General features: G+C 45.3%; 1 protein-coding gene across 1 annotated transcript; it reads left to right on the plus strand.

Annotated features, from left to right (window-relative positions):
* Window positions 1-436: 436 nt before the first annotated feature.
* Window positions 437-17,465, plus strand: ATP4B (ATPase H+/K+ transporting subunit beta; the record flags this gene model as incomplete). Its single annotated transcript, XM_082493893.1, has 8 exons — window positions 437-586; window positions 11,119-11,239; window positions 12,596-12,724; window positions 13,871-13,984; window positions 14,769-14,968; window positions 16,320-16,376; window positions 16,925-17,017; window positions 17,196-17,465. The coding sequence occupies 8 exons, from the start codon at window positions 437-439 to the stop codon at window positions 17,355-17,357; spliced, it is 1,026 nt and encodes a 341-aa protein (XP_082350019.1). The 3' UTR covers window positions 17,358-17,465.
* Between the last annotated feature and the right edge of the window lie 1,936 nt (window positions 17,466-19,401).

Raw genomic sequence — 19,401 nt, forward strand, 5'->3', positions numbered from 1 at the left:
CTGTCACCCACAACACCTCCCCAGCCATGCACCACAGTCCCCAAGGTGCCTGGCCTACCCAGGAGTGACAGGCTGCCATCACCATTGGCTAGCCATGGGCTTGGCAATGAGTCTCAGGAACGAGGTTCTTCGGGCATGCTGAGTCTGGGCTTCTCTCAACCCGACAGCAGCTCTGGGATACTTGGTTTGGTTGTAGCAGCAGCTATTCTAGTGGACCAGGTGTCCTTGGCACGTTTGCCTTACTTGTTTTTTATCTTCATATTATATAGCCATAGTTTCCTACATAGAGCCCCCATTGCTGTCAACAGCTCCTGGAGGGGCAGATGAGGACATGTGGCCTGGAGCTGGGCAGAAGGGGCTTCAGGGCTTGGGAAGAAAGCAGAGAAATCAGGCCTAACAGGCATAATAACAAGTAACAACACAGATTGTACGCACCATGCATAGCAAATTCAGATCCAACATGAAGCTGCAGAGCAGTGAAGAAAGAACAAGGTGCAAAAGTGTGGTTGCAAACATAAAAATGACCCAGCGTGGTTCCTTGAGTGAGGCCAAAGAAGCCATCAACGCAGACATCACTTTGCTCCTGGTACAGGACTTCAGGTGCTCATGACTCACCAGCTCCACCAGCCAGACACCACCACCGTCAGGATCCCAGGGAGCAGGGGAAGGGGGAACGTAACATCAGGAAAATGGGTAAAGGCTAAAAAGTGTGTGTACACTTTTAACTGCATCATTATTCTTTCCTGCAACAGCTAGATTTGGAGTAATAATGATTAGACTCCTATGATTTCAATTACACTAACAATAAATTCTTGGCTTTACTTGATGAGCATTCCTTTTGTCCATGGACAAGATTTTGAGCTTGACGAGAGCCAGGGTGCAGCTTTGCAGATGGGCGTTTGGCTGGATGCGTGGCTTATTTCCTTGCAACACTGCATAAAACTCTATGGCCTGTGATAGTCTGCGCAGATGGAGAAATCCCTTCGGTGAAAGCTGATGAAGCCGGAACTGCTGGAGAAGTTTCATGGGATGTTTAATGTTCCCAGGGACCCCATTACTCTCCATCATCTGAGAGACCGTGAGCAGTAGTGTGTTGCCTCCACAACAGCAGGCTTTGGCACTCAACCATGTCTGAAAGGAACGTCACTGAGTTTTGCTAGGTTTATTTTTATGTTCAATTTAGCAGGTTTTCATAGCAATAATTTCCTTCAGCTTCTCAGGAGGCAGAGGGGATGTGAAGGGAGCTGGCTGGGCTCGTGGTGGGGTCAGCAGCCCTTGGACAAACAGCAGCAGGACAGAAAAGCAGAGACGAGCCAAGCTCCTTATGGAAAACTGGGGTGAGTGGTAGGTCAGCCCTGAAGAGAGGCTGCTTTGCCTTATCCACAGCCTTGATCATGCTGTGCTACCATAAACCCAGCATTGTGTTTTTGCCAACCCCCCACCTTGCCCTTATCACTCGCCCTGGGGCTAGAAACAGTGGGAACATCAGTTCAGTTCAACTCCAAAATGTTTTCACTGTTTTCTTCCCCCGAATTGCTCAGGCTGCAGATCTGATGTCTTTATTCTCAAATGCAGAATAACTGTGTGTCCCCAGGTCTGAAAACTACCAACACGTTTTCTGTTATCAACCTGTGAAACACAGTAGAGAAGCAAATGAGAGGGATTGCGAGTGAAACACACAAGCCAGATAAAAAAAAAAAAAAAAACCAAACCAAAACCAAAAAAAAAAAATCACCAAAAACCAAACCAAAACACAACCAAACCAAACCAAAGCAACAACAACAACAACAAAAAAAAAACAACCAAAAAAGTTCCAAAACCAAACTCTGAAACAAAATACACTCCTAGGCATGAAAAGCGTCCCTTCACCATGCTCCACTGTCTGAAGTACTGGCAATGATTTTTGCTGCATTCTCTTACATTCTTACCCCATCGGCGACCCCCATGGTGCAGGAGGGAAGGAGCCCATGGGAGCCTACAGGAGCCTCCCTCCATACCCAGCTACACCAGGATGGGTTTTCCTCCTGTCCAGCATGGTCTGTGACACACACCAGGTAGGCACCCAGGTGGCACAGCATGCATAGCTGTCATGGTTTAACCCCAGCCAGCAATTAGGACCACGCAGCCTCTCGTTCACTCCCCCTTCCTCCCTAGAAGGGTGGGGAGAAGAGGGAGAAAAGGAGGGGAAAGGGAAAAAAACCCCGATGAGTTATCGGTTGAGATAAAGACAGTTTAATAGAACAATAACAGAAAAGGAAAATAACAATAATAATAATAATGGTAAAAGAATATACAAGACACAAGTCACTCTTACCGCCCAGTGAATTGGTTGCCCAGCCTGGCAGTGATCACAGATTCCTGCCCCTCAGCCAACCCCCATTTATACACTGAGCACAGCGTCTATGGTATGGAATATTCCATTGGCCATTCCATTGTTCTGTCTATGGTCCTTCTCAGTTTCTATGAGAAGCTGAAAGAATTCCTTGAATGGTATAAACATTGCCTAGCAACAACTAAAACAATATGCACTATTGACATTCCTTTCATACCAAATCTGAAACACAGCAATCACTAGAAAGAAAATTAACTCTATCCCAGCTGAAACCAGCATGATACCTCTTTTGGGGAGCTGGGCTGAAATCATGGTGCTTGGAGGCGTGGCAGCATGGAGCCGCCAGAAACCTGCAGGCTGGTCCCCCAACATGGCGCTGACGGCGCTCCAGTAAGGCAGCAAGCAGTGACCTGTCCCTCCTGGTATTGCCCACCACCACCTCCTGCACAGCCTCCATGGGAGGGAGGAATCAGTGCCGTTATCATGAGTGAACAAAGTTAATGTTTTATTAACATTGACACTGAGCTCCCAGTTGGTGCTGGGCAAACCTAAAGCAGCTCGAGCAGGTATGGCTTGCAGGGAGCTCTGCATAAAGCCAGCTTAGCCTCTGCTGGCCGAGGTATGCCAGCATCGGGTCTGCTCAGGGCGACATCTCCCAGGGATAACACCCTAGGCTGGATGTAACCTTTAAGGCATGGTGCTCCAAAAGTGGCCTTCAAGCTTATCTTTCAAGCTTGCTAATTGTGCAAACCGATGGGAGAGGAAGGGGTTTCACCTCCCTCTTTGTACATACAAATTCAGCTATCTCTGATCACAGTGGTGCAGCTCCCCCAAACACATTTTTCATTACGTTTTTGGTGATTCTGAGCCTCCCTGAGTCCAGGCTTTGCCCTGCAGGTGAGGGCAAGAGAGGGAAAATGCAATGGAACCTGCCTCGCACTGCCCGCCGCCATGCCTGGGAGCATGTCCCAAGCTCCCCTAAAAACTGGTGCCAGTGGTGCTGCCCACCCTGGGAGGGGAAGCCAGGCCGTGGTCTCACCACCTGCATGACCTTCTCCCTTGGCCGTCCTTCCCTTCAGTGGCCAGCCCAAGGTCAGCGATGCAAGCATTAAATACCAGCCAGGAGAAAGCAAACAGCAGTCCCCGTTCGAGCAGCTCTGGGTACATTAAACACGACAAAAGGCTCCGGGGTTGGCACAGCAAAGGGACCAGGGCTGGCTGCAACTGCCACAAGGCCAAGGCATTGGGGCAGTGCTGGATGCTGGTGGGCAGCCCTGCATGGTCCGATAAGGAAAGTGGGCACTGATTGAAACCTGACGGGCTATAGCAAGAGGGTGCTTAGACCATCAGCCTTCCTGTGGTAGAGTTGTCCACTGGTCAGTAACAAGTGTCCTGACAAACTACAGCAGTGGCCAGGAGCCCTTCAGCAGAGCCCATGGAGTAGCCATCGCTCCATCCTACCTTGATAAACATCTTCAGACAGGCAGTGCTCATTTTCATTCACAAGCACAAACTTTCCACAAGAATCCTGTATTTGTCCCAGCTGCACGTGGGTTGTGCCCATGGCTCAGCTGTCCCACGCATTTAGAGTGTCATGGGAGCTCCAGTTTCAGCTCCATGCACCAATGCTTCCCCCTCCTGCTCTTCCAGCAGGTTTCTCACCCCCAATTGCCCCCCATCTTTGCTGCATCCCAACGTGCAGGTGTCAGTGCCCTCTGCTCACAGCTTTACATCTCCAGTATTTCATCCACAAGAGAGGAGAAGAGGGAGGTTCCCCTGGCCTCCTGTGCAATTCAGTGGGTAAATAAAGGCATCAAGGAGCGACAGCTCCATACAGCCAGATTTTCAGATTGTTCAGAAAATCCCTCAAAGGAAAAGTCTGTCATTACAAATCATTGCTCCTTTAATCCCAAACTTTTCCGCCGGCCTTTCAGGGAAAACACCAGTTTCTGAGTCATTTTGTGTGCAGGGAGGTGGAAAATCCAAGTGGGAAATTTCTACACTCAGTACTCATGCACGGAAGAAGGTGCAGCTCTCGATGGTCTTTCTCTTGTCACGGTCTCTGCTGCTGTGAAGCAGAAGAGGGACAGGGGATGAGCCCATGAAGAAAACATAGCTATGCCTGGCTCGGGAGCAGGCTGCCCATGTCCACAGCATGCAGCACACAGCCCTGGGTCCCCTCCAAGCCCCTCATGGTGCCTCTTTGGCCCCAGCGAAGACATAATCGATAGTTTTGCATGCTTTTCCAGGTCTAGGTCTTGGAAGAGGGGAGGGCTGTGCAGCAGGCAGAAGTTTCAGGTCTTCCCTTCACCTACAAAAAAAAGCAGTAAGAGAAGCTTTACAAAAGCAGTGCCACTTTTCAGAAGGATGCTGCAAAACGCGTTTAAGTTCATGCAAAGTCTGCACCAGAGTCTCCCGATTCAGTGAGTCACTCTGGGTATGGAGGAAGGGCTGTGACTGCAAATGACTGTCACCTGCCTGCATACGCACAAGCAAGGGGACGTGGGCACGGTCACCCTGACGGGCTCACCTCCCAGAAGGAAGGAACCCACCTGCTGAGGCAGGAGGAACTGAGAGAGGGGCGGGAAGATGGAAAGGATGGAGAAGGAGGGCAGAAGGGGGAGCGCGGCTCCTGTGTCAGCAACGATGGGGAGAACCGGGCAGCAGTTTGCAGCCTTTAACCAGACCCGACAGGAAGAAAGGTTGAAATGTCAAAATATCCAGACAATAAAAAAACTCCTAAAATTTTACAATGGTCCATTTCAGGTCAGTTCAGTGTCAGGCTATGTTAGCCTCTACTGTCGCATCGCCTCAGGGTTTAAGCTTGAGCACCTCTTCTGCCTTGGCCAGGGTAATGGGACAGACTCCCTGGCCAAGCAGTGCGGTGTTTGCTGAGGAAAACCCCGTCCCCGTGTGCAACCAACCCCGCTGCTGTGTCACGGGAGCCCCGGCATAGCCCTGCTCCCTGGGGCGAGTGGAGGGACTCAGAAATGGGGGGAATTACTACTCCTGAGGGGGTTTCACAGAGCAAGCAGGTACCAATTAAACTATCCTGAACCAAAAGCAAACAATTTGTCCTGATTAAACACAAAACTGAAAAAAAAAATAATCTTCTCATTTGGATAAAGCAGCCTGGAATAAAATATTGTGTGTTTGTATTCTCAATTAGAGCTGAAGAAGAAAATAAAGAAATAGCTAAGTCAACGCTTACTGATTGACAAGTATGGTGCTTATAGGACTACAACAACATACGCTGTACCCCTCATGTGCTGCCTTCTAAACCTGTGAGGTTAAGCTTTTTCTAAGCATTTTTCAGCAAAGTTCATCCCTGTGCAGAGATCTTATGCTCACGGGCACAGGGCCTGTTTTTCTGAATTCCCTCTCCCAAAGTGGTTGGAAGACATTCATACAGAGACCTCGGGAGCCACAAACCACAGATGGAAAAACCAATCCTTCTCCATGGTCTGCTGGCAGCTCTGCACGGGGAAGAAAGGAGAATGATGCCCACGTGGGTTTTGGTGGTAGGGCATGTGTGATCGCTGAGGTTCGATGGGTGTGATGCAGAGCAGCCACCAAGAGTTTGACAGCTGCTGCTATGTTGAGTTTGTGTGATAGGAGAGCTCTCAGGCAGAGAGGAGCAGAGCTGCTCAGGGATGTGGCAGAGGTTCTCTGTCCTTTCTGGCGGGAGCTGTAGGACCTCCAACATCAGGTCATTCCCATGACATTGAAGACAGCGCAGTGTACACTTGTTTTCATGAATTCCAGCAGCAGACCTGGAAGTGACAAATACAGAAATGCAAAGCGTTGCCATATAACAACACTATCACAGATTTTCAGTGTGAGGTGTCATTTTCTGGTTTGCATCCTGCTAATTAAAAACAGCCAGAGTTTCCTTGGCTGCCACCTGTGTGTGCTGCCTCTTGTCCTTTCGCTGTGCTCCTCAGAGAAGAGCTTGACCCTATAACCTCCCCACAGGCCACTGAAGACAGCAGTAGGATCTCCCTGTAGCCTTCCCCTGCCGCTGAGCAAGCCCCGGACACGGGGCTCCAGATGTGGCCTGGTGAGTCCTGGATGAAGGGGAATAACTCCTTTGCTCAGCCTTCCAGCTGCACTCTTCCTCGTGCTGCCTGGTACATGGTTCACCTTCCTTGCTGCAAGGCTGCACTACTGACATGTTCGACTTGTTGGTCAGCCCATGTAAGTCCTCTCCTGCACCACAGTCCTTCAGCCAGTGGTCCTGTCCCACCTGTCCCGTACCATGGGGCTGTCCTGCTGCCCTTGCTGAGCTCAGGAGGGTCTGGAGGGCCCCTCTGCAGCTGGCTAACATCTGTCTGAGTAGCAGCCCTGCCCTCCAGCGCGTCGACCACCACACCATGGTGTACACAGTTAATGAGGACATTAAACAGCCCCGGCACCAGTGCTGGCCCCTGAAGGACACTGCTCCATACTGGTTGCAGTTGGATGTCCACCCCCTGACCACTGCACTGTGGTTGCGACTGCCCAGCTGCCGTCCACCCAGCCCTGGTCTTCCCTGAGCTGACGCACAGCTCCCCGTCTGCCTGCCGTGTCGCAAGCTCCGCTGATGTCAGAGAATGTCGGTGAAAGCTCTTTCAATTTGATGATGTCAAATTGGAAAGCTCTTGCCTTCACCCACCAGTCCACTTATCTCAAGGCTGGTGGGCACGGAGTGTCCTTGGTAAATCCAACCACCTTCTTGTCTTCTATGTGCTTCCAAACAGCTTCCAGGGGGAGCTGTGTACTTGAGTAGTTACTTGTTTTCTTACCTATCCCATTTCTTTAATTATATTTAGAAATAATGCAAGTGAAATGCAGTTTTTAACAAAAATTGTTTCTGCAATTACCCATCTCGTGTTAAATAGCAAGCGCCTATTCACAAGCACTGGGGGACTGCCACAAGCAGTTGGCTGGTGGCACAGAGGGCACCACCTTCACAAGCAAGTCTGGTCTTTAAGTTCGATGCTGGCTCAAAACTCCTGGTGATTTCTTCAATATGAGCAAGTTTCTCAGCTCATATCTGCTGATCTATCACTCTCCAAACATTGACATCTTTCATTTTCACTGAGAAATATATGACATTTTCATTAACAATTTCCAACACTGGAAGAGAAATCTAAGAGAGAAATGATCTTAATATAACCGCCCACTGTTATATGACTTGATTTTTTCTTACTTCTGTTTTTTATGTAAATGTATTTCTGCAATTTATTGGTTCTTATATATGTATGTATTTAATTTCTGCATCAATTGAAATTATGTACATAACTTATTATACAATAAGGATATAATAAAATTATACTAATTCTATTTATGCTTTTATGTTAATGTGGTTAATGCATTTATCTAATTTGTATTTTTGGAGTTCTAATCAGAGCAGATTTCCATCCATAATATTGTTCTGCTTTATTCTTACCTTTTATTGCTAACTTGGTGCATTTTCTTTTTCAGTTTTCACTGAACTTTACTAACCCCAGTTGAGAAATAAGGAAATTTAATTTAAATCACCCACTTAAATAATTTAACTTCCTTACTCTTGCCTAATACAGCTGGCACTGTTGAATCTAGGTTAGCAGATTACATACAGGTCACAGGCAGCATTAAAAGCAGCCCGGCCCTCCCCCTCCATTTGAAATCTGGCTTTCCTTTTCTTCAACTGTCATTTTCCTGCCTGTTCCGTAATATGCAAACCCCGACAAATTTCTTTGACCCTGTTGGGACGGAAGCCGACGCTGCTCCTCTTCCATTGCCCGCAGGATCCCGTTGAACTCGCTCTCCGGCATGTGGCTCTGCCCTCCCGGTTTTATGGTCTCCTTCACGCTACACAGCCACACCTGGGGGAGCTCGGCTTGGAGTTGTAGGTTCCTCAGCCAAGGATAGATGGGATCAGGAGGGATACAATGTCAGCGAGGAGAGCACGTGAAATCCTTGCCCTCAGTTTCGTTAGAGTACAAACTCCGAAGTTTTGAGAGGCTCTGCTTCACCTCCTGTACAGACACTCACACCCTGCTGATTTCTACCTTATCCTCACCATGTCAAAACAGATGTAACAACATTTTCCTTTAGAACATAATTTAGGATTTAATTTCATTATTAATAACTAATTTATTGTTCAGATTTAGTTGCCTACTGAAGGCCCTCTTCTGCTAAATTATCACCTGCCTGCAAGCAGCGCAGAAAGTGCTCTACCCTCAGAAAGCCTCCAACTCCACATCTCACCAAGTCCAGTTGTTCCTCTCCATCAGATTCACCCGAAGGGCTCCTGCTCAATACAGAAAACGTTGAATCCCGTTGAAGAGCTGCCACTGCTCTCCCTGCCTCTCCCTCTAATCTCTTCATGCCTCTCTTCCCATTTCTGAAATCGCTACGTGGGAACCTCCACAAGCCTTTTAACCTCTGGGCACCTGTTTCGTTTTCATCATTTTCAGGCCACCGCCCAACCTCCTTGTCCTATTTTACCGTTAAAAAAGCCCCACACATTTGTCCTGAATATCAGCCAACTCACGGTGTAACCACTGAAAGCAAATTTTGTTCATCCTCCTCTCCTTTCTACGTGAAATACAAATTGGTCAGAAGTCTGTACATCTTATTTTTCTTTTACTTGTCCTGACTCCCATTTCACGATCTGAAAACAAGTTAAATTGCCCCAAATTGGTGGCTATTAGGCTAAACTATCACACTGTTTGATCTGAGGCAGAAAAGCACAATAAATACCTCTCTGTGTTCAGAAACTCAGCATTATTTAGCTGGCAGAATAAACCTGCCATATTACTCCAGCTGACAGGCTCCGTTACAGCTGTCTCAATGTCCAAATAATCCAAAGTCTCTCAGCTAACCTTATATATGTGCTCGTTTTAAAGATTTTGCTCACAACGCATCCTGTGAAGTGAGTGAAAGGCGGGACATGCGACTGTACCTAGTTCAGCCTGGAGAAGAGAAGATGCTAAGGAGACCTTATAGCAGCCTTCCAGTATCTGAAGGGGGCCCACAAGAAAGCTGGAGAGGGACTTTTTACAAGGGCATGTAGTGATAGGACAAGGGGGAATGGCTTCAAACTGGAAGAGGGTAGACTTAGATTAGATATTAGGAAAAAAAAATTATTGTGAGGGTGGTGAGGCACTGGAACAGGTTGCCCAGAGAAGCTGTGGAGGCCCCATCCCTGGAGGCGTTCAAGGCCAGGCTGGATGGGGCTTTGAGCAACCTGGTCTAGCGGGAGGTATCTCTCCCCATTGCCAGGAGGTTGGAACTGGATGATCTTTAAGGTCCCTTCCAACCTAAACCATTCTATGATTCTATGAAAAGGGATGAAACCCTGGTCCTGCTGAATTCACTGGGCAATTTGGGGGTTTGACATTACTGGGGTCTAACGAGAGTAAGACCATTAGTGAACAACTTTGACAAGTAGCAAGGACACCAACGTGCCTGGAAGGGCATTCTAAGACCTAAGCTCCCCTTGCAGCAGGGGTGTTTAGAGACCCCATCAGCTCTGCCACTTGCCTTGCGCTCTTCGCTTTTCCCTCCGGGGTGAGCTGCTGGGGACACTTCGCCATCCTGCTCCTCTGCGTGCAGGGCGAGCTGAGGGTTGGGTGTCTGCCTCTGTGCACACTGCAGCATTCGGCTGTAAAGCAGCTGCAAAAGGCAGTTAAATGACACCTGCACGTTCTCTGCTCTGCCTCATGGTATAGCTGTATGGTAAAAGTTTTATTATACAGTATTTTTTCTTTTGCTCTCCCATGTCTTTCTTCTGTTTTTTCCAGTAGCGTGCTACAAAAGGGGCAGAGACAGGCAGCAAACAAGGTGGGCACACACTCTGAAGCTGAGTTAGCATTGTTAGAGATTGCCTAAAAACGTTCCCCACAGAAAGCAGAAAAAGATTGATCTTCATTTCCCCAGCTGCGCAACATGGCAAATGCTCTGGGAAACAGCCTTTTCCCCCCACTCACTCCCGCTGCCATCCCATATATCCCAACAGGCAGCTACAGGTTGTATTGGGAGAAGAAGAGAAGAGAAGAGAAGAGAGAGAAGAGAAGAGAAGAGAAGAGAAGAGAAGAGAAGAGAAGAGAAGAGAAGAGAAGAGAAGAGAAGAGAAGAGAAGAGAAGAGAAGAGAAGAGAAGAGAAGAGAAGAGAAGAGAAGAGAAGAGAAGAGAAGAGAAGAGAAGAGAAGAGAAGAGAAGAGAAGAGAAGGAAAGAAAAGAGAAGAGAAGAAAAGAGAAGAGAAGAGAAGAGAAGAGAAGAGAAGAGAAAGAGAAGAAAAGAAAAGAAAAGAAAAGAAAAGAAAAGAAAAGAAAAGAAAAGAAAAGAAAAGAAAAGAAAAGAAAAGAAAAGAAAAGAAAAGAAAAGAAAAGAAAAGAAAAGAAAAGAAAAGAAAGAAAAGAAAAGAAAAAGACCCAGAGAGAAACAAGTTCTCCTTCGCTTTATCTGCTCTGATAAGAGCTATCACACCGAGCCTATCGCAAGCTCTCCGGGCACTCGGCAAAATGCGTAACTCTGCCGATCTGCTAAGGCAGTCAAGAGGAAGGAGAAGGGCATTTGATAGGAACTAACTTTTTCTTTGCCGGCCTCAGCACCAGCATTATCAACACCCTTTATAAAGAATTGTATCTGCTGCGGGTTGATAATGGTGAGCAGGGGCTTTCATTGGTATAAGAAGTAATCTCGGTGACCTTCAGCGGAGAAGAAGGTATAAAAACCAAAGTGTTTTTCGTGGGTGACTGTTTGGGCACTGGTTAAAACACTTTGGGCCTTTTTATACCTTCTTCATCCGCTGAAGGTCACCGAGATTACTTCTTTAAATGAAAAAAAGACCTGCAGCGAACGGATGGAAAATTTTCGTCATTTTGTCTGGAATCCAGAAACAAAGCTCTTTATGGGAAGGTCCTTAATTAACTGGGGTAGGTTTTCACATGCAAGAGTCTTCTCTTCCTTCTGGTATGCTTAAAAATCCGGGGCGGGGGGGAGGGGGGTGTCATCCTAATGAATGGGATATAACGTAGTGGTAGATGTGTCATAATTATTGAAAACATCAGTTCTCATATATGCTTTTGAGCCACTTTTAGAGTGGCCCTGCAAGTTGAGTCCATTAGAAACATCGATCCAAATAGTTCCTGCAAACATAAGAAGACTTTAAAATGATTTTGGACTAAATACTTCAAAAGGACAACACGCAACACATTAACAGTTAACTTATTAATAGCTCAGGGGGATGGTTACAGTATGGTTCTGACGTTGCTGGCTATAGGGGGTTCTGGTATACGAAGAATTTTGCTTAATTGGTGGGGTTTGTCCAATTCTCTGGAAACGGGTTTTGCTTTTCTGAAATTCCTTTCTAAATTATTGTCTGCTCAGTAGATCCTCTCTCTTTCCACCGTGTGCTAACGCAAACTTGTGTCTACAACGGCAGTGTGTTTTCTGATCTATGTTTCGGGAAGGGCGGCTCTGACCACGCTCTTCCCACAGACCGTAAGAGTAGCTACAAGTTTCCAGGTGATTTTTCTCTGCCGTGATGCCCATGAGTGGAGCTTATTGGCCATTCTAAAAAATAAGAATTTTACAGAAAATCAAACAGAAATGTGAGCCCTTCTACTTTGGAGAGAAGAGGTGCTACGAGGCGCCAATGATTACAGGGAGCAGTTTCTGACAGCCCCCTCCTAAATTCTCACTGGCTGCTTGCGGGGCACCAGTGGCGTGTGAGACACATGGCTATGCACACGCAGACAGAAATACAGCGTTATTCTACATCTCACACCAGAATAAAATAGCGAGATGACACATTTTGCTGCAGGTGATTTCAGATGTAAAAGGCAGTGAGGTGATACGGACCTAAAATCAACAGACCTGAAATGCTGAGATCTGTCCTCCAAATAACAGAAGGAGCAACTTGTTTTTGTCAAATACATACCTTGGCTGTGTCACTTAGTCCACGTGTAATAAGGTCTTAATACGTGAAGTTACTTCAAGAAGCCACACAATCTTTTAAGCTTTAAATAATCTGAGCTAAGCGCCAACCACTTCAAAAATCCTTGTAAAACCGAACAGATTTTACAAATTTTACAATTTACAGCCGAAGAATATTCTTCGGAGTGTAGAGAAAAAGATCCAAAGCACCAGTCCTTTCGCAGGGAAAACCTCCCCGGGGCCAAGGGCAGGAAAGCAGCGGCCGCTGCCGCTGGCACAGTCCCGGCAGCGGAGGGATCCCTGCACCGCCTCACTCTCTAAAAATGGGATTTTACCCTCATTTTTTTCCACAGTGTGGATCAGCCTGTACTACCTGGCTTTCTACGTGGTGATGTCGGGGCTCTTCGCACTCTCCATTTATTCTTTAATGAGGACAGTGAATCCATACGAACCGGATTACCAAGACCAGCTGAAATCCCCAGGTACTGCTGCGGTCCGGCCGGCTGCTGCCGGGGCTGGGCTGAGGCATCGGCAGAGCCCGGGCACGAGGGGAGACAAATGTGGAATAAATCAAGTAGATTGTTCCCAAACGAGCCCTGCAAAGCTCAACCTCCGCCTGAAAAAACTTTTAGGCTTTAAAAAGAAATTGACACATTAATTTCATTTATTCGTTTTTACATATTTGTATATAGAGATATTTTAAAAAAATATATAAATATATACAAATATATACCTCCTCTCCACACAGGCAGGGGTCAGCCCCTGGGGAAACCCTGGTTTCTGCTGCATCCCCCCAAGCATCCCGGAGGGTTTTGGGGTGCCCGGCAAGACAGGGGGGCACTGGGATGAGCAGCCCGGGGCGGGTATTTCCACGTTTGCTGGAAGCATGGGAAGTCCCTGGGAGAGCAGGAATCCCTCCCCGCTGGGACGTGCTGTGCCAGCAGCCAAGCAAGTAAAAATAAGACAGACACACGGGATTAGGAATAAAGATCCGTGGGACACAAATGAGACTGGGGAGGGACAAGACAATATCAGCGAGAGCTCATCCTTGCACGCTGCAAAACCTCCACACCTCTAATGGTTTGTTTTTACAATGAGAAGGAAAAAAAGACTTTTTTGAAGCTGTAGCCCTAAAAAATTATTCTCTCTGCCTGTTGCTGAATTTTGAAGTTTCCTTTCCCCAGTATTCAGTAAGCTTGGTGTTTGCTGGCAGAATAATTCCTGTAAAATATTAAGCATGTCTTTTTCAAAAGCCGTTTCTCACACTGCGGTACCATCTGTTTCTTTAACCTGATGTGCCTAGCGTAACTGTTATTTTTAACAAGTCCTGGGGAAATCCAGTGCAATTGCTGGAATGATTTTGCAGCTGTTCTGATAACAGCATGGATATACATGAAAAGGAAAGAGTTTAGCAGCAGCGGAGGCTTGAGGGTTTCAGTTGAACAACTCACAGCTGAGAAAGTTTCTGTACATGGTTAGTTAAACCCTCCCCGGTGAAGCCCCGGGGATCTTGTACACGTACAATACGAGTCTTGATGCAGCATAATTGCTATTGTCAACTTAAATAAACAAATCTGTGCCTGGCACCTCTCCTCTGTTTTGCCCTCCCTTCTCTTCCTCCCGTGAAGGTGTAACGTTACGACCCGATGTTTATGGGGATAGAGGACTACAAATTTATTACAACATGTCCGACAACAAAACCTGGGAAGGTTTAGTGACAACTCTTCGGACTTTTCTGACAGGTAAAAATGAGCGTTCCTGCATCATATTTAAGAAATATGCTGTCATATCTCCCATATTAGGTCTGAGGACCTTAAGTCAGTGTTGCTATTTTCTATTTGTCCTTTTGAAATCACAGGTTTTGAGTGCAAAATGCATCTTCTGAAAGGGAGGAGCAAATCACCTCATGAATCCATAAATCAAAAATACATAAACACGTCTATTAAAGCAGAGCCTTTCAGAGCTTTTACTTTGTTTAATCCTAAATAGCCTTAATAAAATAGGCAAATGGAAAGTTTGAAGGAAGAGGGAGGAAAGGAGGTCTTCAAAATTAGTCTCATCTAAATTATCTCATACTGTCTGCGACTACAAATTTCGAAGTGCTGTAGTAAGTCCTGTGAAGCCATTGCACAGTGTCATCAGAGAGTATAGTCAAAGTAGGTAAGGTGCTCCATTTGCCTGTTCGTATCTGTTTATATTCCTTTTGAGCCTTAATATCATATTTCTGCATTTCTCATACATTTATTGAGAAAAATTGTATTTGAAATTGACTTTATATGGAGCTATCAACACAAATTACCAGCCTTAACTCAATTTGATCTCTTTTTTTTTTTGCTTTGCCTGAGTATTCTAAAAGAAACCACAAAACCCCCAAACTACTTAAACTTTCCTCATTCCATCTAATCCCAATTTCACTTGAAGTACAGTCTCCCCTGATACAACCTCCAGCCTGATGATATTGGAATGTATAACTTATATATGAAAAGCTTCAGAGGGGAACTTTACTTTCTTTCTTCACACATGTAGCATATACGCCGGCTGCTCAGCGCCTGAACATCAACTGCACCAGTGACACATACTTCATCCAGGACACCTTTGACGGCCCAAATAAAACAAAACTGTCCTGCAAATTTACCTCAGATATGCTTCAAAACTGCTCTGGCATCACAGATCCTACGTTTGGATTTCCAGAAGGAAAACCCTGTTTTATCATAAAAATGAACAGGGTAAGTACAAGCTCAAGGTGCTGAGCAGGAAAGAATTCACCGAAAAAAATCCCTCTGACAGCTCAAGTCTCCCCTGGGGAGTTGCTCCATCCTCTGCTGCCACAGGCTCTCATCTCTGCTTTGTACTGGGAAGACAAATTCATGTGGTTCTCCTGATAGACCTCTGGAGTTACTAGAGAAACAGTGAGACTTGGTCAGCACCCCTGGGAAAGTAACGTAGGGTAAAGCGATCTCTAAACCAACTCTCTAAAGCTTTGGGTTTCATTTTGTTTTGTTAGCATCTCCGTAGCGCTCTCACCCGACAAACGAGTACGTAAAACAGTTTCATTCCGCGATACCGCAATCCTGTGCCTTCAGCTAAGGCGTTAAGATGTGACAGGAACTGAAGTGATTTCAGAGAGGTGCTACTTGCACACCTGATTCCTCCAGGCTGCAAAGAAAATCTTAAGCAGAACCTGTAAAAACAAAATTCAAACCTGGTGGATATTTTTTTCAGTGAAAACCACCAAAACTTTTTTTTTTTTTTTTTTTTTTTGAGAGGAGAAAGGCAACCTTCCATGCCTCCTTTAATTTTTTCAGGGCAGAGACAAAGGCATAAGCATTTTATTTTTGTTTTCAGGTAAGGTTCCGAGCTTTCTAGTTCGTTTTCAGTACAAAGTGAAGCATTTGCATTCTCCACCAGCTCCTCATAGACAAAATCACTTCAATTTCAGTTGGGCTTGTGCCCTAGACTCAGGCAATGGACAGTTTTTAGAATCTGTGCAAGGTCCAGCTGTGAGGGGAGAGCAGCACCCCTGATTTCAGCAGGTGAAATGCAGCCTTTTCCCCCACAATGCCTTCGCCTCCTACAGCAATGCTGCCCACCCGCCCCGGCAGGGGAAAGGCACCTGGATAGTGCCCAAGGGGTCTTCACCTCCTTTCGCCATCGCTGCTACAGGATAGCACCCCACTATTCTTACAGGATCAAATGGGACCAAGAGTTTCTGCCAAAGCCAAGGTTTTCTAGCAAGGCATATGATGAAAAAGCACAGGGATTTGGCCTTTCCTTTATTTTCACGCAACTAAGCTGCTTTAAGAGACCCCTGGCTGAGAGCAAGCAGTACAGGGAGGCGAAGAGCTGGACTTGCCGGGTGGGGGGGGAGCAGCCAGGAAAGAGCCCACCCACAGTGCCCGTCCCGGGCAGCACCGAGTCCTGCATCCTAAATACCCGGCCACAGCACGGCTTTTTGTCACCCATGTACATAAGACGAGGAGATGCGTTTGCCTTACGACCTGAAGCTCTGTTAACTGTTTGCTTGGTTTTACCTCAAAACGATTTCCGAGATGAGCACACGTGTGTTTTTGATTGCAGATTATCAAATTTTTGCCCGGCAATGGCACTGCACCAAGAGTGGACTGCACATATGTGGTAAGTGTATGTGGCCCGAGACGAAACCATTTCAAGCACAGCAGCTCTGATGGCAAGTCAAGTGCAGTCGCGACCAGAAAGTTTACCCTGCAGCTCTGGAAATCGGATCATTCTGGCCAAAATCTGGGAATATTCTCAGTTCTGTGCAATTCCTTGCACCAGCAGAAAAAAAAGAGGACAACAACAAAATGTTTAAGTCACCTGATAATTTGTTTTTCTGTGCTGCAAAGAACATTTGCTGCTTGCTTTCAGCTCCTGTTCATGAAGTTCGCCCCTGTGAGCAGCTCTGCACATTTCAGCAGCTGCTGCTCCCCGTTCACCCAATTCACAACCGCTGTAAAAGCACACGTGCCTGTTTTTCTTGGCAATAATAACAGCAGAACACTTCCACTTTTATTTGAAAAATAAAAATAAGACCTGGCGCTTGACAGGCTGCTGACCTTGAGTTTTAACCCACTCTGTGCAGCTTTTAGCAGCCATAAAACACGTGCCCGAAGCTGGCTTATGGTTGCCCAGCCGACAGAGCTGCTTTCTTGCTTTACGAACAGGGTGACGAGTCTCGCCTGCTGGAGGTGGACTACTACCCCGTGAACGGCACCTTCAACCTGCACTACTTCCCCTACTACGGAAAAAAGGCACAGGTGGGTGCTCATGTATTTCAATATAATTTTTCTTCTTTATCTTTGTCTAAGACGAAGCGTGTGGTGCATCTCTGCAATGTTACTAGAACTGGAGAGAAGGCTACTTTTAAGACTTGTGGTAGTACAAAATTAAAGTGCCCCCTTTCTTTTTTTTTTTTTTTTCAATCTTTCCTCCTAGCCCAGCTACAGCAATCCTTTGGTAGCTGTGAAATTTCTCAACATTACAAGGAACGTGGAACTTAAAATAGTGTGCAAAATCATTGGAGCTGGAATTACCTTTGACAATGTTCATGATCCATATGAAGGAAAAGTGGAATTTAAATTGAAAATAGAAGACTGAGCAGCAACAGAGACACTTCTGAAATATATGTGCGAAGAGTGACTTACCTATTATCATATTAATCCATATTTATTTTCTCACTATGATTTCTGTGTAAGTTGCAGAAACATTTTCTACTGAAAGATGACCCATATAGCTAAAAATCATGATACCACTCAGTGTGTGAAGGAGATAGGGATTATCTCAATGTACATAGTTTACTAAGTCAGGGCCATGATATGCTGCTGTCTTCGTGTAGTTACTGGTAGAAAACACATTTCCTCTAAATCGCGCAGCTGTGCCTTCCAAGAAAATAAGTATGGGATAGAAACATCGTTTTCAGTCACTTTCCAAACCATAACAAATAATTGAAGTATGATACTAAATCTTCAATAGTGAGAAATAATTAGATAGCTAGAAAAGAAAACCAATACTTTGAAATACTAGCAAGTAATATAATTCTCAATCTCTCTTGTATAGGATGTATTAATTATAAAAAGCATATTAAAATTATCTGTATCCCAGTGCATTGGTTTTTTGTACTAGTCAGCCAAGTCAGATTTTTTTTTTTAGTTGACAGATCAACAACTGCAAAACAAGTGAACTTGAAATCTGTCCTCTGGCTCACAGATTTTATTGTACCACTTACAACTTCTGTATGTGTATAACTTAATAAAAATAACTGGTAAGACTGTAACATCCAGTTACATCCAGGAGAAGGGCATTCATTTAACTACTAAAGTCTTTTGGTTTTCTTTTCCAGTAGAATAGCCCTGTATTGCAATGATGAGTTTGGGGTTACTTGGAATAATCTGGAAGATGCTGAAGTAACACTAAAATGTTAAGTGAATTTGAAATTTGAGAAGTTTAACTCTACAAATTATGATACAAATACACAGGATTGCTCTGTCTGTATAGTATGTTTGTGCTAGATGTAGCCCAGGATTCTTCAGCTGGAAAATAAACATTGCACAGAAAAGAAGATATTCAAGAGAATAAATCATTTTACCCCTTCACTGCCTGGACATTTTAGGAAGTGGGAAGATGTAACAGGTACACCTTACTTACTACAGTGGCATTCAGACAGACGGCTTGCAGAAAGAGTCCAGTTGGAGGGGAGTATTTCCTCTTCAAAACCACAAATGCTACTTGAATCCTTCTTAGAAAAATTGGGCATTCTGCATTTCAGAAACAATAAGAAAGTGCATTCTCATATAAGATTTTCCTCACCCCTGGCCTTTCCTGCTTCAATTTCTACAGGGGGACTTTGCCTCTCTTCTAAGACACTGAGTGAAAATCAGTTGGAACACCAAGTCTCCTCCTGGGAATCTTCCCAAAATAATATAGAAAACAAAGAAATAATACAGTATTTTTGATAACAACATAGTAATTCATGATCAAAAGTAATTCAAGGTTATCTATAAACAGAACATTTAAATATTGCCAAGAAAAGCAAGAAATCTTCCCTTAGTCTCTCTAACATAGGCAGAGTCTCTGCTTGACTGTATTTGATTTAGCGCCTACGATTTCCATGTTTGAATCAGGCAGTGCGGTCTTACAAGCTTACATTTTACACTGTGCGTTTACAGCACAAGACAGGAAGATGCTGAAATTTCCCACGGACTAGGTATCTGTGTAGCCACAGCTTCAGAGGGACAGCCTAGACTGACTTCACAGAAACACCTTTGATGAGATAAACACATGGAAAGGGAAGACTCACATCCCAACCTCGACTAAAGGACAATGCGTCCTGAGGTCAAAAAAAGGGTATGCGGGTCCACCGGATCTGGTTCTTTAATTACAAAGATTGTCACTCTGAATTTAGATTTCTCTTCAACTTCTAGCCATCTGAGATTATTCTCTTTCTTTACTAGAATTACAAATAATAATAATACAGAGCAAGGTTTGTGGATAGTGTAGCTGAAGTAGAAAAGCTCTGTGAAAGCTTTAAGTGTATTAATCTGGGTATAGTTAATATTAGCTTGCCTGGAACCCAAATATAAGCATACTTAAATGGCAGAACAGCCAGCATGCAAGTATTTTGTCATACTGTGATGTCACAGTC

The sequence above is a fragment of the Vanellus vanellus genome (genome assembly GCF_965231255.1).
Source record: "Vanellus vanellus genome assembly, chromosome: 1".
Classification (NCBI taxonomy): Eukaryota; Metazoa; Chordata; class Aves; order Charadriiformes; family Charadriidae; genus Vanellus; species Vanellus vanellus.